This window comes from Capsicum annuum, chromosome 1 (assembly GCF_002878395.1).
Source record: "Capsicum annuum cultivar UCD-10X-F1 chromosome 1, UCD10Xv1.1, whole genome shotgun sequence".
In the NCBI taxonomy this organism is placed as follows: Eukaryota; Viridiplantae; Streptophyta; class Magnoliopsida; order Solanales; family Solanaceae; genus Capsicum; species Capsicum annuum.
Genome location: NC_061111.1, coordinates 204,989,800 through 205,013,315, shown reverse-complemented (window position 1 = coordinate 205,013,315; position 23,516 = coordinate 204,989,800). Strand labels below are relative to the sequence as shown.

Here is a 23,516-nt window from a genome sequence, read left to right as displayed (position 1 = left end):
AACTCTTGATGTTTTAAAGTAACTTGATGTCTTATATGAGATTTCACTTACTTTTATTTCACAAGTATCTTTTACAGTATTTTTATTATATTACCTTTAGTTAGTTGTTGTGACTCATTTAAGACATGTTTATTTCCTGCTTCAATCGTGATTTTAGCATATCACCTCTAATTAATTATTATGGTCATCTAAGCATCATGCCACTTAAATTGGAGTAGAAAAAGTTTTACATATTAAAAATTTAAATTATTTAAAAAATATAATTGGCTATTAGTGACACAAAACTTTGGACATATATTTTTTAAAAGTCACATAAAAATATTATAAATTACAATAATTAAAAACTTAAAATATCTGAACATAATTTAATCTATTATATATTTTTAAAAAATACTTAAAAAATATTGTGAATCACAATAATTAACAACTTAAAAAATTTAATCGATATAAATATTTGGTTGACTCTCAAAAATATACCAGTGTCACTTAAATTGGAATAAAAGAAAAATATTATAAATCACAATAATTAAAAACATAAATTATTTTTAAAATACAATTGCCTATCAATGCCACAAAAGTTTGAATAGAGAAAGTAACATATATTATTTAAAAATTACCTAAAAAATATTATAAATTACAATATTAACAACTTAAAATATCTAAAAACATATTAAAAGTATGATTGATTATAGAAATTCAATTTGTGTCACAGAAATTGAGACAAAAAAATATATATTGAGCACATGCTAGATCCCGGATGAATCTTAGGATGTATATGCAATTCATTTTTTTAAAAACTTTTGTTTAAATATATCAAACTGAAAAATGCAAGTTCTAATACAGTACATCAAACAGTATATAAGAAATAATATAAGCATAAATAATACCAATATTACTAACACAAACATTATTAATACATTCTATCAGCATTATTTTTAGACACTCTAACAAATGACTCCACATTTGAATGGAAGGAACATATACAAAATCACAGTTCAATAAAATATCTACATAAGTATGTTTTATCGTGTTCTCAAAGTCAAATAATTTAAATTAATATAAAGATGGTAACTTATAGTGTTATTTTCTATATAATTTTTGAAACAATTAAAATATTAATTTAGTTTAACTTCAAAGAACAAGTTGACGAATAAAATAGAAGGAGAAAATGAAAACAAATGATATTTATCGCGGCTTAGTAGGGAATACAATGTGGATTATTAATTGCAACCCACACGTGATGTAGTATGCAATGACTAGATAACCCTTTATCTTTTTTAAAAATTATTCTCTATTTTATACAACAAATGTCAAGCCTTATGTATCAATTTTAATCTCATCTTTTTTACTTAATGTAGCAAATCTCAATCATATGATTAAAGATATAAACTTCTAAATGCATCGAATTTTGTCATTTATATGAGTAAGTTATATATAATTATCTTGTAAAACTTGGCTCCTTGAAAAATACTACAAAGTAGTTAATATGTTTTATGATTCATGATTCGAACGAATATCATTTTAACTTACTATACATAGTAAAATATCTTAACGTTGGGTTAATGCTGACATGGGTCATGCTCTTCTAATATATATATATATATATATATATATATATTATATTTCTACCGTATAGACGAGGAAGAGTAAAATAGGAATTTCACATCAATAAAAATCAGTTTTCCCCGCTGCTCTAAAACCATCCGATTCTCTCTTTAGCTTAGCTATTTCATAGATGACCACATATTCAACTTTACCCAGAGCGCTACTTCTCCCAAACAAAAACTCAAAAATGCATTCTTCAGCGGAGTTCCGTTATGATCGGTTGAGTTATTCATTGAATTTTAAAGATGAAGGGAACTTTAACAACTTCTCTTTTAGAGTTCCTCTGTCGCTAGTGATGGTGACGGAGCCGGCGATGGTGATCTCCACATATATTCGCATTATCAGACTTGATACCAAGTCTGGTTAAAGGAGGAAGGTTGAAGTAGGTCGAGGTTCATAAGAAGTTAGTCGAATTATGATAAAAGTAAACCGTAGCTAATTTGGGTTATGTATCTGGAAAGCAAGCATAACAGATTTGCAATTGAGGAATAGTTAACTGATTGATTTGAATCATTCAGCTCAAATAGCTGAAGGAAGAAAGAACATTTTCACAAAGAGGAGTTGTTAGCTTGTTATTATATTCTATTGAGTGCTTCTTGTTGAATTCTTCCTTGGTTATTTGTATTCACATAACGTCTTTTAGTGAATGATCATTGTTGAGCTTTTCCTTGTTTATTATGTTCAGAGTATATTAGTGTATTTTGGTTAATGAACTTATTGATGCATGAGAACCAAGATGCTTATGATTATTTTAACTTTTCCTTTTTAGGCAGGGATTTTATCGCACCCTGTAAATGCAGGGATACATCAAAGTATGTTCACAGAGAATGCCCTAATCAGTGGCGTGTTGTTAAGGTGTGTTTTCAGATTGTTTGTTCCTCAGAAGTTTAAGCGTTATTACCTATAGGCTTTGCTAACTTGGGGCTTATGTTGCCCGGACTCTTCAAAAAAGCCGTCGGGTGCTTGTTGGATCCTCTAAAAATAAGGCATTATTTGGGATCTGACATGAGCGCAGCAACATTTCTTGGAGAGTACGAGCAACATCGCCTGAAACTTATTAGACATGCATTGATGCTTTAAAGAGTATGATCGGAACTAAATTCTTGTATTTATGCTTGTATATTTTAAATAGCTTTCAGATTGCCGTGCATACATGCTGTCATTTGTTGTATGTGCATACTGTCTCCAAAACTAGAGCGAGCCTTCAATCAGTTATTATTTTTTGTATCATTATAGGCAAATACTGCAACTTTTGGCGAATTACTTCTTACTTAGTACCTGTAAGCTTTAATTATCAAATTGAATATAGAACCGCTCCCTAAAGTTTGTCTTGTTACAGGAAGGATTTGCATTTTCCCATTGTACGACCTGTAAGGCTCCCTTTTACTTGAGAGTTAACGATCTTCAAAGAAAATGGCGAACCTTAAAGTTTTGGTTCTTTGTGACCACAGACATTTTGTTCGTCTTTCTTGCAGTTCAGCTTGTACGTGGGTGACCGTGTTTACAATTTTATAATTCATTCTAGGTATTATCGTAGGTAGTGCTGTGGGAAGTATCTTTAATGGATCCCTTTTTGTTTTGCAGGTTATGGCTTTACTGGGTTATTCAGTATATAAGATTGATGCACACCAGAGATTTTGGCTTCGTTTGCATTGTGGGTTTGGTAGTGAACTGGGCTTCTGTTACGTATGCGGTAAAACATATTCATTTGCAATAGTTATCAACTTTATTTATTTGTGTATGTCAAACTGTTGTTTTGGCTCCTTTGTGGTAGGCTTATTTTTTCTTATATTATGTCCTTCTCCTTGAGGAAACAACCTCTCTACCTCACCTATGAGGTAGTGGTATGAACTGCGTACAATTTACCCTCCCCAAACCCCACTTTGTGGGAATATATTGGGTTTGTTAGCAATTTTCTCTTTCACAGTTCTTTGTTCTTACTGTATTTGCATCTTATGTCTTTAGGTGAGGTCTTGGACTTCTGTGCGAAGAGTATAATACTTAAACTTGCTGATTGGATGATTGTTGCTTCTGGAGGTGCTTATGATACAAAAAATGTAAGTCTTATGTTTCAAGAAGCTCATTTATTCACTTTATTATGTTAGGTAGTTTATCTTTTTGGTTTATTAGTAAGAATGATTTCCTTATCTTTTAAATACAGTTGTTGTTCAGAAACATTATGAACCTAAAACTTTTGTAATTACTTTCCCTTTCTTTGTTTTCAACTCAGCTTCAGGAGTGCATAGGATCAGCTGTTATTGCTATGGGACCAGAGAAATTATTTGCGATGTTACCCATCTCCCTGAATACGAAGGATTACTCTTTGTCAAACAGTTGGTTGATTCCTGTTTTAAATAAATATGTATGTGGATCATCACTTGGGTTCTTTATGAAGCATGTGGTGCCACTTGCTGTGTCCTTCGAACCGGCATCATCAAAAGGTAGGCATATGTTGTTGTGCTTTTGTATGTTTGACTCAGTGGTACAATTTAATACTTTACAAATAAGCATGGTTGTAGGATAAATAGTAACTCTTTCTATGGCAATTAAATAGGGAAGTATCATTATCTTTTCTATGATCGGGAAGAGTGGAGTCGGGATAAACCTCAGTTTCCTGTTTTAGAGTTGAAGAGTTGCATCCAAAAAGTTGCTTTACCTACATCTGGAATTAAATTTGCTCTTTTTGCCTGTTAAAAAATCAGTATTTGGAGAACTGTAGGCTTATTCCTGTGGGTGTTGGGGACTATTACCTGCCTTTTGTCGCTGTCCATCTGACGTTCAAAAAAGGCCCAAGCTTTGACTACACTTTTGATTCCTTTTCTAAAGGAGAGCTTCTTTATGCTCGAGAATATTTCTGCAGCTTTGCAGGTTCACTCCAGAGTCTTGAAGTTTTTATATTGTTTTACTTCAGGTCTTCTTCAATGACCATGTCTTGTTTGGACGTAAGTAATCAACTGTGTCCCCTCTCATAGGAACTGGTGAATAAGAATAAAAATGTACTTGCATGTGATACCTTATCTGAAGAGCTTATAGTCCACCAAACAGAGAATGAAAATCTTGATTTGGTATTGGAGTTCAAATGCAAATACTCTTACTCAAAGAAGTCCGCTGGCAAAAATATTAAGGCTTTGGCTTCGTGCTTTGAGGAATGGCTCCAGGCTTTAGTAAACGTCTTTTTTGAATCATCTCCTGCAAAGTACCAGCAGTTCAAGGTATACTTACGTCATTTGTTGCTAAAATACTTTCTATTTTAGTTAATGTTGTGCTATTCTACTTTTCATTTGTTGCTTATCTTTACTTCCATTTTATTAGCTGCAAGAAAATCTAATGTCTTTTGATTTAATATACACTGAAGGTTGGTTTAATACATCATAAAAGTGAGAAGTTGATTTACCAGAGCATTTGTATAATCAAGGGGACATAAGTTGATTTAACCTATAAATTTGAGTAAGCACTACAGGTTATGTTCATTATCATGCTTCAAGGAAAACTTGTAGCGATTCCATTATTCAAGAAAGGATTTTCTTTGCTGTCAAGTTTTAACATTTATCTTTCTCTCTTTAATGTTTCCTCTGTGCTAAGCAATATGGATTTGAGGGATTATAGATAACGTTCACTTTGAACACTTTCAATCATCAATATGTCGTACCTTGGATTCCGGCAGGCTTTCACAGGTGTTCCAACGGGTGCCCTGACTTATAGTTTCATCCAAACATTGGAGCAAGAGACTAAATTGACGTATGAACGCTTACTCATGAGTATGCAGAATAAGATTCACGAAGCACAGACTTAGCTCTTCCCGAAAAAAGTAAAAAGGGTAAGGAAAAGTTACTTCTAGAAGCAGTTCTTTCAGGAATGCCTTTTCTGCCATTCTTTGTTTGTTTCCATCCTTATTTTTTCCAGGAACACTATGATAGTAGTCTTACGGAAAAATTAACACTCTACTCTCCTTGGACCCATTTAATGCGACCAAACTGTCGTAAGCACATGATACGAGTTAAAATACCTTGGGAACCAAGTCTCTATTTAAGTGAGTAAAGATATATATATGGAACCAGTCAATTAAATGGTGTATGTGTTTTCATCAACATTGTGTCGATTCTTTGCCATTACCACATCAGTTTGTAGTACTATTTTGCACAATCTGTTTTTGGCAGTCTTATAACCAATATACGTGCCAAAAGTCTTTCTTTATTATACTTTGTCGTCAGTCAAACACCGTCATATAAAATAAAACAAAAGGATATAGTTTTTCAAACATGAAATTAAACCCTTTTTAATCAGCATCCAACTAAATTTAAGAAATGCAACTTTCAGGAGTTACAACATATGATGGCCTCGAAAGCTGCATACTGAACAGTCAGTCCTGTGACAATGAAAGGACCACTAGTAGAGGTGTTACAGATTCCTTATATGATGATGACTCAAGCAGGGCGTCCGACAAAAATGCTTTTGGATCATTCTCTTACAATGGAAATTTCTCTTAAAGCCCTCAACATTTTTATGTGAAAGAAAAACCTGTTTATACAACACAACTTTCAGATGTCGAAACCATGAAAGAAAGATTTGCAAAGTTGTTGCTCGGGGAAGATGTGACCGGAGAAAGCAAGGGGGTTTCCACTGCATTAGCATTGTCCAACGCCATTACATATCTTGCAGGTACTCAGTTGTTACTTCTTTATCAATATGTTATGTTGCACTAACTCAGCGTATTCTTAATTCTTTTGTTATAATTTCCACTTTAATGCGTTCATGATCCAATTTTCATTATGTCTAATGCTACTACTCGATTTGAAGCATCTGTATTCGGAGAGCTATGGAAATTGGAACCACTTAGGGAATAAAGTTTCCTTTTGACCAATCCAAACTGTTGAATTCTTTGTCATCCATTATAGTGTCTCTAACAGCTTGTTTGGATTGTTGTTACCTCTTGTATCATATTGTGTCGTTAAATCCATTGCCAGGTCATGATGGGAAGTCCTATTTTGTGTATCAACCGACTTGGTGTGATCGCGTCATTACCCTTTTTCTTCTCATTTTATCTTTATTCTTTTCAAGTTTGTATGGCAGTTGTTTGGATTAAGGCCGCCTTAAGTGTTATGTGGAGGCTGCCATACATTACTTATGCATCCACGTGGGTCGATCAGTGTGAAATGCTCCTGCTGTCATACGGTGAGCCTTGTCGCAGGTACAGTTTCTTGATGCATCCACGTGGGCCGACCAGTGTGAATTGCAACTGGGAAAGTTATTGGCTTGCAATTACTTGTCCTTTAAATGAGCCTTTGATTTCAAATTGACGTTTGCGGACGCTGACAACACTATATTGGGTCTTTGCTCAGGTGGTTGGTTTTGGCTTTGACATTTGGTTTTCATCATAGGCGGTTTCACAGCAACAACTACATCCCTTATTGTAGAATTTATTAATATTATCTCTTACAATGTAAATAGCCAACAATCACTATTATATGTAAATGTGAGCATCCGAAAGTATGTTATTTCCATGATTGTATAAAACATACATTTGAACTCATTTTCATCAACTGATCCAATCAAACGGAATAGTCCGTTGCTGTTACATTTTTATTTTATTCTACTATATGAGTTGGCTCCCGTGCCCGTGCAACGTACGGGCATACCTATCTAGTAATATATAGAAGAGCCTTGGAAGCAGGTCAGGGTCGTCATGTCTGCCTCCAAGGGCAAATTGGTGCCTCCAAGGGCAAATTGGTCTTTTCACATATTTTTTCTAGATTGTCTACACCGCTACCACCGCCTCTTCTCAAAACCACTACTCCACCACCGCCTTCTACTTGTTGCTTCTTCATCTTTGTTTCTTCAATTTCAGCTTGGGTTTTCTCTTGCAATATCAATTTCACAAATTTGAGGTTGACAGGTATAATATTTGCTCTTGGAATCTTGACTTTAGGTTTGTATTGCCTTTGCATGTTCTTGAAATTATGTTGTTTTTGTTTTTGTGAAATTTGTGGTTTAACGGGTTATCTATGCTTTGTTTCATAGGATATTGTAGATCTGCTGAGTGGGTCTTTGTTTTCCTTTTCGTTATCTTAAAATCAACTGTTTTTCTTGTTTGAGTTTCATATACTTGTTGTAACTTGTAAATGAAGGATTTTTTCATTTTCTTTGTTTTTTGGGGGTGTGTTTTTATATTCAAGAATTAATCTTTTTGAGGTATTTGTTATTGTTTTGACCAGTTAAAGAAAAGGTTAAGAAGTTTCTGGAAGTTGTAGTTCGGTCTTTCCTTGGACCGATTCGGAGTTTCCGTTTATGTGATATGGTAATTTGATGATTGTGAAAAAGAATTGCCAGGTTGGCAGTACAGTGGCAGATGTAAAGGATGCTAACAAAAGAGGTCCATTGATTTTTGCTGCTAGGGAAGGCAACACTGACTTGTGCAAGTACTTGGTGGAAGAGTTGATGACTGATGTCAATGAAAAAGATGAGCAAGGTATTTTCTAAACTAATAGAATTTGTTTTCATTCATCATTATGTGTCCACGACCTAATTTGAGTACTTGTTTTGAAGAAATTGGCTCATGGAGCTATTGTCCTGATTGAAACTTGGGGGTTTCTATCTACGTTACCTCTTTAAAGTTTAGAGGGTAGCATGCCAACAACGACAAACCCATTGTAGTACTTAAAGTCGGGGTCTGGAGAGGATAGAGTGTTCACAGACTCGACCTTTATCTCGAGAAGTTAAAGAGACTGTTTTGGGAAGAGAGAGTAACATGGCATGCCTACTATGTCATTTTTTAATAATTGGTGGGTTCGATTTCTTTTAATAGTATGTATATATTTTTTATTGAAAACTGTCTTTTTATATGAGAAGATTTTGATTTCTACTTTCTGATATAAAAGGTAAATTCTTGTTGCTTGGACTCCTCGGGCTTCACTTTCGGTGATGCACCTATGTCAACACGATGTGGGTGTGGGATCTGTACTAGATTCGGTCAATTGGTTTTGGGTACTTTGACACAATATCAATGGACAAATATGAAAACTTTGGTTTACTTTAGGTGGTAATTTTCCATTTTCCTCTGGTAGTCTAGGAAATTTGCTATTTGCTATACTAAGTTACGTTAAAGTCATCTAGCTAAAGTCATCTAGCTGCCTTCAGAAATTTGTTTTGTTGCCGTTAAACTTTTATTTCTTTGCTAGAATTTGTAGTTTTGATTGACAAAGACTTATCAAGTTATTTTGAACCTTTTGTTCTTTAAACTATCAAGCTTCGTGGCGAAAGCATTTCTTCATTAAAGTGCTGTTAAATTCCTCCTTACAGGTAGGTTGAGTCTCTAAGGGATGGTTACTTCTTAAAAAGATGAGGTGTAGATGTTTTCACCATTGTATCCTCAGTCTGATGAAAATAATGCCTTTCAAAATCGGCGTTTTGCGTACAGGACAAGGAGTGCATCTCTGTCAGTGCCAATGAACTCTATGGATTCATTTGGAAATGATAGTATCTTGGTAGGCTATAGTGGTTCTTTGAAAATCGAGAGACAAACTTCGTTGGTTCACATGTGATACGAGTACGATCATGACCTTGGACACTTTTTGAGTATTTTGAAGACCACTTAGAAGAGTGCATAAGCCCAAGTGTGAAGGAGGCCCAAAACCATCCTTTTGGTGCACTTAAGGGGCTGCTTTTGGAGCCCTTTCATGAAAGGGCTTTTTTGTCATTTCTTTATTATTTGTAATGTTGTATAAATAGAACCTTGTAGGATTTATTTCCTTAGTTTTTGAATGTTATTGAAAGAAACTCCTCTAGAGAGAGTGAGAGCAACCGTAACTAGGGTGATACTAGTGTGGAATCACTGGTGTTGCAAAACGTTGTTAGAAACCTTGGTGCTTTAGAGGTGGACGCCCTCTTGTGTCATCGTGGAGTGTTGGTGTTGATATTAGGAGTGTTAAGGGTCTTGGTATTGAATATATACCTTGGTTCTTATTGTTTGTAATATTGTATGTCACAGTTCCTATCTTTTGTTCCTGTAATCATTGTACTAGTTTGTAGTTGTTTCTAGTGAAGCCGTGTGTTGTTGTTACATTGTTCTTGTGTTCCAGTCCTATTGTTATCATCTCGTTCTTCTGGTGTAGCTGCGGTTTTGGTGTTGAACACCTAGTAATCTTGGGTTCTTGAGTTGTCAGCTTGTAGCTGTTTGGTCTCTTGTACCTTGTGGACTGTTTTGTGCGATTTGTGGGCTGTTTTGGTGTCTTTCCTTGGTCGTTTTGTATCATTTGGTATCAAAGCAAGGTTTAATTTTGTTCCAACAAAATCAATCTTGGGATTGTTATATTGAAAATAAAAAAAAAAGGGTGAAAAAGAAGAAAACGAAAAAAGTTATTGTTCACGTTTTTAGGGTTTTCGAAAAAACTTGATTTTTGTGTGTTTTGTGTGTTTCTAGTGTTAGATCCTTGTTCCCTAATACTATTAGAGTTTATAAATTGAAAATCCCAACAAAAAAGAAGTGTCAAGATCGAAAATCCACCAATAAAATACTAAACCCATTTTTGACCCTAGGTCAAAGTTTGAGTTTTTGATTTTTTTTTTCTTGTGTTTTTAGTGTTAGATTTGTGTTCTCTAACACTATAGTCTATAGGAGTATAGGGTTCTAATTTGAGCTAAAGTAGAGGTTATTTGAGCCATCCACCATTATTGAGCTTGAGTTTGAAGAAACTTGAAGGTGGGATCTCATTGTGGGAGTTTGTTTTGAACTAACGTGTTTTTTATTTTGTAGGATTTGTATTGTATTGTTGTGTGTGACGTTGTGGACTGATTGGGTGTCTTGTTGAACCGTAACTTGAGTGGTTATTTTCGGTACAACCACAATGGAACCCGAGGCTTCAAATGCTCAAACAATGGACAATAATGCCATCAATCTCATTTTGGCTCGCCTTGAAACTATGTCCCGAGATGTGGCTAGGTTGAATGTGTCTTGAGAAACTAGATACGGATGTGGCATCAGAAATCCAAAGGAGTCGACCTTCTACCCCTCAAAAAAGTTCCCCAACTAATACTCCCGAGACCTTGCACCAAATGCTATATCCACCAATTGCCACAAATCCAACCAATCTTTAATCCCGAAGCCGAGAACAAGATAGACCAAACCATCCTCCACTCCACCAAGTCCAACAAGAAAGGTTGGAACCCAAATACCACCACCAAACCCGAACCCTCTTATCCAAACTCCACTTGACCAAAGACCTCACTATCCAAATCCAATCCCGCCACTATAAGCTCCACTTAACCCAAATAGACCCTTCTATGTTGAAGGCTATGTTAGGGGAGGACAACATGATGGTTATGGGTTGTATGATGATGTTTACTTGAGGGAAGGAAGAATGAAGGGTAAACATGGGGAGTTAGGCCGAGAGATGAGAGATGGCTATCCAAATCGAGATGTAGGTCTCAATTCCATCAAAGTGAGCCTTCCCGTTTTCAAAGGTGAGAGTGATCCCGAAGCCTACCTTGCATGGAAGTCGTCTTATGACAAGATCTTCCAACTTAATGATCTCACCGAAGAAAAGAAATGTTGCTATGCTATAGCTTACTTCGAAGCGTATGCTAATACATGGTGGGAGTATTTTAAACGGTTTGGGAATGAGATGATTGGGGGACAAGCTCCTCCTTGGTTTCGGTTGAAGAACCTTATGCGGCAAAGATACTTGCCCGAGACTTATAGATATGAGCTCCTTGCCAAATTGTACAATTTGAGGCAAGGGAGCAAGAGTGTCATGGCTTACTACGACGAATTTCAACAATTGATGTTGAAACTAGATCACCGGGGAGAACAAGTGAGTCATGACATCGTGCGCTTCAAAGTCGAGTTGAACAAGGACATCTCCACTCATATGACACTTCATAAGTTCGACACCATTGATGGCATCTTCCAAGCGGCATTGGAGGTTGAAAGGGAGCTCAAAAAGAGCTTATCCATGGTTGTCCAAACTGAGAGCATCAAGGCTGCCCCAAAACAGTCCACTAGGTATGAAGGTAAACCAATTTCAACTTCCAATTCTAAGGGATTTCAATGCTTCAAATGCCAAGGGTGGGGGTACAAGGCTAGTGAGTGCCCAAACCGGAGGAACGTGATCCTAAGGGAGGGAAAATTATACTATCTTGGGGAAGAAGTAGTAATTGAATCAGCTAAGGTTGATGGGAAGCCTCAAGATAGAGAGCAAGAAGAGGTTAAAATGCAAAGCGGGGAAGATGTAGAAGATGTGTGGCCGTGTGAAGGAGATTGTGAAGTGCCATTGTAAAAGAGGTGAGGTCATGAATTTGTAGGCAAATTCCTATCAAGATGGAGAGGATGATACGAGTACTATCATGACCTTGGAAACTTTTTGAGTATTTTGGAAACCACTTAGAAGAGTGCATAAGTCCAAGTGTGAAGGAGGCCCAAAACCATCCTTTTGGTGCACTTAAGGGGCTGCTTTTGGAGCCCTTTAATGAAAGGGTTCTTTTGTTATTTCTCTATTATTTGTAATGTTGTATAAATAGAACTTTCTAGGGTTTATTTCCTTAGTTTTTGATTATTATTGAAAGAAACTCCTTTAGAGAGAGTGAGAGCAACCGTAATTAGGGTGATACTAGTGTGGAATCACTAGTGTTGCAAAACGTTGTTATAAACCTTGGTGCTTTAGAGGTGGACGCCCTCTTGTGTCATCGTAGAGTGTTGGAATTGATATTACAAGTGTTAAGGGTCTTGGTATTGAATATATACCTTGGTTCTTATTGTTTGTAATATTGTATGTCATACTTCCTATCTTTTGTTCCTGTAATAGTTGTACTAGTTTGTAGTTGTTTCTAGTGAAGCTGTGTGGTGTTGTTACATTGTTCTTGTGTTCCAGTCCTATTGTTATCATCTTGTTCTTCTGGTGTAGTAGCTGTTGTTTTGGTGTTGAACACCTAGTAATCTTGGGTTCTTGAGTTGTCATCTTATAGCCGTTTGGTCTCTTGTACCTTGTGGACTGTTTTGTGCGATTTGTGGGCTGTTTTGGTGTCTTTCCTTGGTTGTTTTGTATCAACATGAGTGGGCCATTATATGTTAGTCACAATCTTGAGAATAACTTTCGGCCCCACTCCCTCTACAGTAGTGCATAATCCAACTTTGCTGACAACGAAAAAATATCCTTCAATTAGCAATGCAGAAGGAAATGGTTGGCGCAATAATGACTACACTGGAAAAAATGAACATCTACTGAAGTCTGGAAAAATAGGCATGTGCAGTGATCCATATTGCACAACATGTCTAACCTATTACTATTTAAAATCACGGCAAAAATATTCAGAATCTTCAGATATATTTGATCACAAGGTATTGCACTTTGCTCAAGTCAAATGTATATCTTCCTAGGAATATGCTATGATGTGATTTTTCACTCCATGGACACTATTTTCAAACTAGTATTTTGCTTGTCATTGACTCATCTCAGCCAGAATTTCAGCTTTGACCACATAGAAAGTTTATACTTTTTATGGGCTCTCATTCTTTGGTAAACTTCTGTTCATGGACAATCAAATTCTGCTATTTCTGCATTCGAGTTGATTATATACTGATGAAGCCATGTTGTTCAAACTTTGGTATTATCATCAATTACGGTTTCAGCAATTATGAGACTTTGTGGTTTCCAGTTTCAATATCCATTATTAGAATGACCTTGTCCACGTCTTGGTGCAATTCCCTGGCACCAACTTTGTACCAGTTTCCTATTTCTTAATAGAATTACTACTTTAACAGTTCAAAACAAGAAGAGAAGAAAAACGAATGACTTTGTGCATGTCTCGACTAAAATCTTATTTTACATTCAGCTTAAAAGTTTTGCAAGTTCAATTGAAAGTATATTTTCCCTTGTTCACCTATCATCCTTTATGCCTGTATATTTACAGAAATTACTCTTCTATTATGAGTATATGGTGCTCTTATATCAGTGGTAGATAACTATATACCAGTGATTTACATTTATTAACATATGACCAAGATGATTAGAGAAATGGAATATCTTGTATATGTTTTAAATAGATCGAAGTGTAGTATTACTTTGTGGTAAACACTTGGGCGTTCATCAGCTTTCGAAAATTTGTTTTGCCAACTTCAACAACATCATACCCAATGTATTCCCACAAAGTGGGGTCTAGGCAGGATAAAGTGTACGTAGTTCTTCTGTAGTTTTCATTATTAGTCATTCGAAATAGCTCATATCTTGCAGATTACACAGTGAAACTTGCTGTGGAACTCGAAGCTGCTGAATGGTTGAGGGCTTCTCAGTTCATATTCCCGCAAGGACCATGACTTACTATTTTACTAGCACTTTGTCATTGCTTACTTCAATTACCTTGCTCCTATGCTGTATCAATTTGCTAGCTGCATAGAACATTCATCATTTCTTGAAGTTCTAAGTATTACAATTAGTGGACTTATGTATTTGTTCATCTTTGTGCAGATTTGAGATTTTTCTGTAGTATGACAGGTTTTGAACTTTTTTTCTTTCCGTCTTGAGTTGTTGAGTTATTTTAGCTTTGTGGGATTTTTGAGAAAGTAGGAAATGAAGGGTAATTTGAATGTTTTAGACAATGAATTTTGTCTCTAAATTAAATTTTGTACAACAAAAATCTTTGTCCAATGGTTTTTGAAACTGGTAGTGTCGGTCGAGTGCTTATGGTTTCATTTTTAGTTCTTATTAATCATTTTCTCAACTCTACAGAGAATCTGTCACAATTTTAGGGACGACATATATCAACTCCCTGAATTTCACAAGCTTTGGCTTGACATGTATGTTTTCGAGTAACTGATGATCTTTCCATTTAATGGCAAAGGTTAGCACCTTTATGAGTTTACGGTTTTTCTTTTTTGATATTCTCACTGTCTTGTAGGCTATAATTCTGAATCTTAATTGCAACGACCATTTTATGCAGATAATCCAAATTACAACTTAAGAAGCAGAGGAATACCTTTTTGATTTGCTGCTTTGCCCACCCTTAACCTTCTGCAACTCCTACGAGGTAACCAACAGAGGCCACCCAATAGCAGCAAATACGCCAACGTCCTCCAAATTTACACCAAAGGCTGGCAACCATTTCATTCTTACACTGGTTTTGTTTATATATGTTACCATGATTCAACTTCGTCTCAACCAGGACGAAGCGTGCCACAAAAGTCACATCAAACAAGTCCAGGGGAGCTAAATAGAGGGCATGTTTGCGGAAATTCATTTCAACATGATATGTTGGGTAAGCTATCAGATTACGATGAACTCATTCGTTCATATTACGTTTCGTAGTTCATTTATGTTCTTCGTTTACATGTTAGGCTTGTTATCTATAAGCAATATTAAAATAGCCTATCTCAGACTATTGTAAATAAACCAGATAAATAAATTTTTATATATACCGTTCTTTTAAAGGGACTAACGAGAAAAGTAAGAAAAATGAACTGAAAATGAGAGAGGATAGTAATAACTCGTGTGAGATTTGATGAGAGTTCTTATATAGTAGTTTATTGTATGATGATTAGTTTATTTGAATTATGGATCTTTTTTACTACAGCAACAAGTGGTTGTAAGAGCTGATGGTTTTCCAGTACCACCTTCACAGTATGAGGCTTTATCAGGGGAACAGCCTGAAGGTGGGAAATCAGGGGAAGAAGGGAAACTCTTGAAATTATTGAAAAGCTCAAAGGCTCGAACTTTTCCGCCATAGTTCTGAGTATTGGGAGCTGGGAAACAATAGTGATGTTTTAGCATTGGGTGTAATTTGTAATTTACAAATTGCAGTTTAGAAGAGCTAGAACCGATGAAAGTTGTGTTATTTTGTTGTGCTTTGTATGTTTCTGGAAATTGAGCTGAGTTGCGATAGTGGATTTTTTCAAAATTTCTGCAAATTCAGCTGAGTTGGGACTTTTTTTTTTTTGTAAAAACTCTCATATAATTCTGATTGCGACATATAAAACTAACGGTTATAAATTATAGCTAGATCGCTATTATTGGGCCTACTCTAGCGCAAACTTCTGCATCTAGTATATATGCGTGTGTGTGTAAGTGTCCATGTAGACGCGAAGTAAGCTAATAAAAGTGTTGATATGATACTTAACAACACGAGCAAAGTTTAAGTCTCGAAAATATATAGAGAGACAAGCTCTCCCTTCTCACTAGAAAACCACCATGACAACACCATCTCCAGGCCCACCGCTGCTCCCTGATCCACCAGATAATATGAAAATTGATACAGATCCCATCTTAGAGACTACGGGAACCATTAATGCCCCTCTACCAAAGCATAATCCCACTGACCAAAAAACTTTTGCTACTGTTCTTAGTCAAACAGTGCCGTGTACATCTGTTGCAAATACACCGCCTCAGCCTTTCCTTTCTCCGCCTATGCAAGATATGGAACTGTTAGAACCTGTAGATCCCAACAAAAGCTTTCAATCCATTTCTCTTTCTGAAGAAGAAAAAGCTAGAATATATAAACCTTGGGCCTTCACTCTTATCGTTAAGCTTCACGATAAATGGGTAAAACCATGATTACCTAAGAAGGAAGCTTAGTAACCTTTGGAAACTTTCTGAAGCCTTAACTCTCATTGACTTAGGATATGATTACTATACTGTTAAATTTCTCGAAGAGGAGAACATGAATGCGATGATCCATAATGGTCCTTGGTTTATTAATGGCTTTTATCTATCCATTAAAAGGTGCTGGCACCCAAATTTTGTGCCCTCTGAGGCTACTAAAACCATCACAACCATCTGGCTGCGCCTACCTGAGCTACCTACGAAATACTATGACCACACAATTCTTTCTAAAATTAGAAGTAAACTTGGAAAGTTGGTCAAAACCGACATCTTTACTTCCTCTACTCTCAGAGGGCGATATGCTCGCTTATGTATTGAAGTACCTTTAGGTGTCCCCGTCAGATCACACATCTACATAGAGAATCTAAAACAAAGAATACTATACGAAGGAAAGGATCTACTATGCAAGTCATGTGGATGTATTGGGCACACTATTATTAATTGTATGTACTCGAGGGCTAGACATCGCAATACTGCTAAGCAACCTACTGCCAAAGACAAGAATAAACCTACAGAGACTGAGGAGCAATAGGAAACCGTCAATTTCAGCAGAAGAAAGCCCTCAAACACCAGATCCAAAAGCAAATGGAGGAGGGCAGTTCCAAAACAACAAAATCTCCACCAACTTCATCGGCTAAGGAGGTTAACGGTATTAATGTTAAATTATTTCACGCGGATACGGATAAGTTTCTTGACCAACAATATTTTAAATATGTCCAAAAAGATAATTGCAACTTTTCCCAGAAAGAACAACAACAAATTGGTTCTTCACAAAAGAAACTTCCGCTGTCACTGTTCATCCAAGTGCTGACGTCACATCTAACAATTCATTTGCCCTTTTAGCGGCTAATTCTAACCTTACTACGAATTCAATGGCCCCTACTTAACTTTTCTACTCGTCCCCTAAATTATCCCCTGCCGTAATTACCTCTGTGCCCCCTAAAAACTCAACTAAAGCCAATATCAGTACTTCTTCTGGTCTCACAACTCCTAAGGAGGACAACCCTGATTTTACACTTCACCTTAGCAGCAAGCAAATTTCCTAAGTACCTCTGCCAACTTTTATAACAAATGACGTGGCTCCTCCTACTTCCATATCTCTAAAAAAACCAAAATCCGCCTTTCATAGTAGCTCCTAATGTTAATAGACACATTTTGAATAATCATTTGAAAAAATCAGTAGTACCACATTTGGAAAGTAAAGGGACTGACCCAACGAACGGGTCCCCTCCATCATGCAATGGGAATGATGGGATCCCTGGAGACAACTGCCGCTTGTCTCCCAAACAACATACCCTCATCATCTCAGGTACTCACTCATTCAAACCCTCCTCTAAGAACTATGTGTCCAAGCACTCAGCAAATAGAAGAGGCCTTAGAACTAATGCGAGGAACTCGCACAGAAATAATGATTCTAAAAGACCTAAAAGTGATGATTTACAACGAGAAGTACGAGAAGAAATTCATACTTATCTGTCCCCCGAATCTCTCAAAAAGTTCAATAGATATCTGACGGCCTTTCAATCCACAAATAGGGAATTATGTACTGATTCTGAACCCTACAATGAGTGGTCTCGATCAGGATCCAGAACTGACGATAGCAACCCCTGTGGATCCTCCACTAATCAACCCCCCTGGCCCAAGCATATCAATAAACATCATACTATGGAATTGTAGGGGAGGGAATAATCCTGAATTCAAAAGGAACTTCAGGTCCTTGGTGGACTGGCATAAGCCACCTTTGGTGGCTTTGCTGGAGACCAAAATGCAGGATTATCAAGCTTTGCTTGATGAATTTCCGTTTACAAGAATGATAGATGTTCCAGCTATAGGAAAGTCCGGTGGCTTGGCTATTCTGTGGGATGATGCTTTACTTGAATTGGATCAGATTTGTACTACCGATCAGGAAATTCATGTAATGATTAAGGTAATTCATGTAAGTCTTTTAATACCCCCATAATAATTGGGAAAACTGCCTTAATTACAGAAGAGAATGAGGACATGGACAGAATTCTTTCTGAGGAAGAAATTTTACGTACTGTCAACTCTTTCCATCCTTACAAAGCCCCTGTGGGCCTGATGGTTTACACCTTTTTTTTCTATCAAAAGTACTGGAATATGGCGGGCCCTTCCGTCACTAAATTCTGTCAAAATGCTTTTAATAATGGCAGAATCCCTGAGGAATGTAATAAAACTCGTATTTGCCTAATCCCTAAATGCAACAATGCATCCTCACTAAAAAACCTTTCGCCCTATTAGCCTATGTAATACTTCCTACAAAATAGTTACCAAAATTATTGCGAGAAGGATGCGCCCCTTGATGACTAAACTCATAGGCCCCTATCAAACTAGTTTCCTTCAAAATAGGCAAGCTGGCGATAACTCCATCATTGTTCAGGAAATTATCAATCACTTTCGCAAAATCAAAGGTAAAAAGAGTTTCTTTCTTATGAAAATTGACCTCGAAAAGGCTTTTGATAAATTGGAATGGTCCTTCATTCAAAACACTCTTATTTACTTCAACTTTCCCTCTTGCATCATTAATCTTATTATGTCTTATATCTGTACTAGCTCGTCTGCAGTCCTTATCAATGGTGCCCAACAGATTTCTTCAACCCCACTAGAGGTATACGTCAAGGCGATCCCATTTTCCTTATATTTTCATCATGTGTATGGAGGTCCTTTCCCTTAACATCACTGAAGCTGTCGATTCAAAAACTTGGAACCCTGTCTATCTTTCTCGGAAAGGCCCGGCTCTGTCCCATTTATTCTTTGCAGACGACATAATCCTTATGTCTTATACAAATACTAAAAGTTGTAAAACTGTTGCTGCCACCCTACTAAACTTCTGCTCTTGGGCCGGCCAAAATATTAATAACTCTAAATCAAAAATATTATTCTCCCATAACTATACTAAAAAGACCCAGCAGACCATCACTTTTTTTTTCCAGATTAAGAGTTGTTCCTCTCTAGGTAAATACCTAGGATTTTCTTTATTCCACAAACCTCACAATAATGCCGACTTCCTGTACATTCTTGATAATCTGAAAAGAAGGCTGTCGGGCTGGAAAACTAATTTTATTAGCATAGTTGGCCGTATCACCTTGGAAAAATCTTGCCTAAAAAATATCCCAACGCATGTAATGCATTACCTGTAAATTCCTGCTAGCGTCACAAAGCATATAGATCGTATCCAACGGAATTTCGTATGGGGAACACTGACTCTGCTAAGAAAATTCACCTCGTTAATTGGGATACTCTATCTCTCCCTAAATATAAGGGGGTCTAGGTATGCAAAAAGTAGCATTACAAACCAAACCATGTTGGTTAAATTGGCATGGAGACTTCATAGAAATCCTTCTTCACTCTGGGCCTCTATCCTCATCAATAAATACTCCAAAGGTCGCACTCTGAATGATGACTCCCATCATCTTAAAAACACTAGCCAAATTTGGAAGAATATTATGAATGGCTGGAGGATATGCAAAGATCATATTAGATGGAATATTGGTGATGGGGCTAAAATCTCTATCTAGAATGATGTTTGGATTCTAAACACAAAACCGCTTTCTACGTTCCTTGTTGGACCCATAAACCTTAACGATCAGAACTTAAGGGTAAAGGATGTCATTGTTGACCATAGCTGGGATCTGAACAATATCTCCTTTGATCTCCTTAAGGATCTACTTCAGGAAATCAAAGTTATTCCATTACCTCTTCCCGGTAATACAACAGACATCCAAATTGAAATATGAATTCTAGTACTTGTTTTTCTACTGGCCAAGTCTATGATAATTTTCTCCTTAGTCAAACTAAGCATGGCAATATTGGAGAGAATAAACCCTTTGAATGGATTTGAAAGTTAAAATGTCCTAACAAAGTCAAGTTTTTTCTATGGCTTTGCTATCATGAAAGGTTGCCTACTAAATTTTTCTTAAATCACATTGGGATCGACATTGACCCCAGTTGCCCCATGTGTGGTAGGCCAGAAACCATTACCACATCTTCCTTCAATGCTACCACGTCAAGATTTTCTGGAAAGTTATTAATCTAGAACACCAAATCGATTCTTTGGATCACACCTCAGGGACTGACTGGATGGTTACCTGCAAAAACCTAAAACCAAATCTCAATACCTCTTTTCTAAGTTAGGGTGACTTGTTCACATTCTACCTTTGGAATATTTGTTAACTCGGAATCATAATCATCATAACGAGCAAAAATTTTTGATCCTCATCAACATCCCGTTTGAACGAGCTATTGAATTCCACTACTTAACTGCAAAAGATCTTATTACTATTAACATTCCTCGAACAGCCTGGGTTCCGCCTGACAAAGGCCTTAAGCTTAATATAGATGGGGCTTTTAACCATTTTTTAATAACTGGAGGAGTTGGTGGATGTCTTAGAGACGGTGCGAGGTGTTGGGTGAGGGGATTCAGTGCAAAGATCAATATTTCTTCCCCCTTTGAAGCTGAACTTTCCAGCTTGTTTTATGGTCTTTTACTCGTTCGCAGCGTGCAGGTTATCTATCTGGAGATAGCGATGGACTCACTAGAGGTAATAAATGTACTTCAATCTAATAAACCTCCTAATAACAGTCTTGTTACGTCTTGCAGGGATATTCTGCGCAGCCTGGGGAACCCACAGCTGAGGCATGAGCAGCGTCAAGCAAATGGAGTAGCTGATCGACTGGCTTAGGAAGGCCTTAAGCTCTCTGACGACAAGTTTTTTGTTTTCTGGATTAACCCTCTGCCTAGTCTTAAGAAGTTTTTGGAAATCGATACATGCATCCAGTACGTCTTTTGTAAGGCCTGTTGTGCCCCAGTCTAATATTATCCATGTCTTTAAAATGATAGTTCCTGTTGGGCCTGTTGGGCCCATTACTACTAGTAGTAACTCTTGTAATGCCATAGTATTGGATAAGCTACCGACAGCTAACTCTATAATCCCCTATGATGCATCTTAGTAAATAAATAAAATTATTTTTTAACCAAAAATAAACAACACGAGCAAATATGATCCCAAAATCGAATGTTAGTGATAAATATAACCAAAAAATATAAAGAATGAAAAATATAACTCTGCGAATATAAGGATCAATATGACCATTTTCCCAATTTTTATATATATTAAAAGTGTGAAGATAGTTAGAAATGTGATTTGAACTTTTTGCCCTTCATTAAAATACCCTCCTTTAGACAAAACTGTCTTTTCACTATTTTCTTTAATTATTTTTATTTTATTAACTAGACTCCTAAAATATATGGGACTCCTAAAATATATAGAAGGAGAATTAATTAATATTTTTTTTGTACTGATCAATTAGAAAAATACTCCTAAAATAGGATAGAAAAATACTCCTAAAATAGGATAGAAAAATACTCCTAAAATAGGACTCTATTAAGAAAATACTTCTATAAATATTGAGATGCACGTTAAATTAGAGAAGAAATCGATTTACTTATTGAAAAAATATGATTGATGCTCATCTAACATAATTCGGTTACATGTCTAGATTGGTGGATGCTTATCTAACCCTTAACTTCATTATTTTTGTCAACATAATAGATATATATTCATTCAAATCATTCTTTAGGGTCAAATGTTTTGCTCAGACAAGAATTATTTTCATCAAAATTGAAGCTTTGTAATCACTATTATATTATTTTATTATAGTTTACAGATCATAGATGAATTTACAGGTGGTAGATGAATGTCGGCTTTGAGAAATATTTTTAGATAAAGGTTAGGTTTAATTGTATTGTATTTATATCTCTGTTTTGAGAATATTTTTGTGTAAAGATTAAGTTTAGTGTATTATTTTGAAATCTCTATTATCGTATTATTTTGTTATAGTTTTACAGGTGGTAGATGAATGTCGATCGGCTTAACAATTTTTTTGGTAAAAGTTAGGTTTAATTAAATAAATTCTCAAAAAAATATTGAATTAATTATTGTATTCATATTTATTATTTAAACAAATGTCCTATTTAGTGTAACGTTTGAACTCAATAAAATGAGGTACACACGCGAGAAACGTACACCTAAACTAGTACAGAAAAATATCCAAGAAGTGTCTTACACTATAAAATTTTAATGATTTTAGCTTTTTCTTAAATTTTGTAGCAGGTCAAATAGTACTCTACTTAAATTAAAAAAAAAAAGTATAAATTAATCTAAAAACCCATGGCTTTCCCCTAGCAACTCACGAGTTCGAACACAAAACAAAAAGGGTAAGTAAGAAAGAAATATATTAACAACTAGTGAATTTGTCCGCGCTTCACACCGTTACAAAAAACTATAGTTAATATATTTTGAATAAAATTAGAGATACTATTTTGAACCAAAAGAAATTATGAATTTACGCTAATTAGAAATCAATATAAAATACAAAAAAAAAATATAGAGAGAATATATATATATATATATATATACGTCATTATTGCAATCTTTATCATTAAAAAATAGAAACAATATGAAGTAAAAATGTACAATCTTTCAAACTCTCGTCAACATTCACTGCACAAGCTAATTACCGTTCAATAGCCTTCATCTTATTCTTCAAGTCAAATAAAAACATGAATATAATAAGCATTAAATGCATAACAGCTTAAAATACTTATGTGATCATCTTTACGGTTTACAATGTCTATTTATAGGACTACATTATGAAACACCTATTTTGCATATATATATATATATATATATATTAATTATTTTATAGCTTATTACAATAAAACGTTAGAGGAAGTAATGAAAATAAAGACCACTAAGCATTAAGTCAAGGAAATTTAAAGATGACTTCTAGTTTTAACATTGTCTATTCAATAAAATTAAGAGAGTTAGACGAATAGTTTTCTTAGTTATTTTAATATAGCACATAAATTAGAAAATTACTGAGAAAAATCGAAATAAAATTATGAGATAATACCCTATTATCCCCCTGAATTATACCCAAAAGGGCTATGCCACACCTCAACTTAAAGAGGGTCCTATTACCCTCCTAAACTAATTAAAAGTGGAATTTTCACCCCCTTAATACCTATGATGCACATACATGGCACAATACACTGAAGTGTCCACGTAGGCACACGTGTGTTCCACATAGGCACTAAAGGGGTGAAAATTTTACTTTTAATTAGTTCAGAGGGGTAATAGGACCCCCTTTAAGTTGAGGTGTGGCATAACCCTTTTGGGTATAGTTCAGTGGGGTAATTGGGTATTTTCTCTAAAATTATATTGTTTTCCTCTCGTTTTCCTCTTTCTTACTCATGAAACAAAAAAAAAGGATAACACTAAAATGTTCTATATCCAGCTTTGATTTTTT

General features: G+C 35.7%; 1 protein-coding gene across 50 annotated transcripts; it reads left to right on the top strand.

Annotated features, from left to right (window-relative positions):
- The first annotated feature begins 1,638 nt into the window (after nt 1–1,638).
- Nucleotides 1,639–15,496, top strand: LOC107854970 (RRP12-like protein). 50 transcript variants are annotated; one of them, XR_007048056.1, is made up of 11 exons: nt 1,662–2,460; nt 2,945–3,088; nt 3,190–3,298; nt 3,571–3,662; nt 3,836–4,046; nt 4,308–4,473; nt 4,578–4,817; nt 5,270–5,422; nt 5,923–6,264; nt 8,003–8,071; nt 8,906–9,661. XR_007048056.1 is itself a non-coding variant. In XM_016699956.2 (7 exons), exons 1-7 carry the CDS (start codon nt 2,314–2,316, stop codon nt 4,297–4,299), a joined length of 738 nt encoding a protein of 245 aa, XP_016555442.1. In that variant the 5' UTR covers nt 1,662–2,313; the 3' UTR covers nt 4,300–4,301. The 50 variants fall into 50 exon arrangements, 4 of the variants coding, with proteins under 4 accessions (XP_016555442.1, XP_047256457.1, XP_047256453.1 ...); XR_007048053.1 differs by having other exon boundaries at nt 8,902–9,661; XR_007048054.1 differs by having other exon boundaries at nt 7,998–8,071.
- The last annotated feature ends 8,020 nt before the right edge of the window (nt 15,497–23,516 follow it).

What these genes read in the sequence shown, in the direction of transcription:
- LOC107854970 (XM_047400497.1), top strand. Translation starts at nt 2,314, where the DNA reads ATGAACTTATTGATGCATGAGAACCAAGATGCTTATGATTATTTTAAC. An exon ending in ATCAGTGGCGTGTTGTTAAG is followed by an intron (nt 2,461 to 2,944) that starts GTGTGTTTTCAG and finishes GTCTTGTTACAG; the next exon opens with GAAGGATTTGCATTTTCCCA. An exon ending in CGAACCGGCATCATCAAAAG is followed by an intron (nt 4,047 to 4,159) that starts GTAGGCATATGT and finishes GCAATTAAATAG; the next exon opens with GGAAGTATCATTATCTTTTC.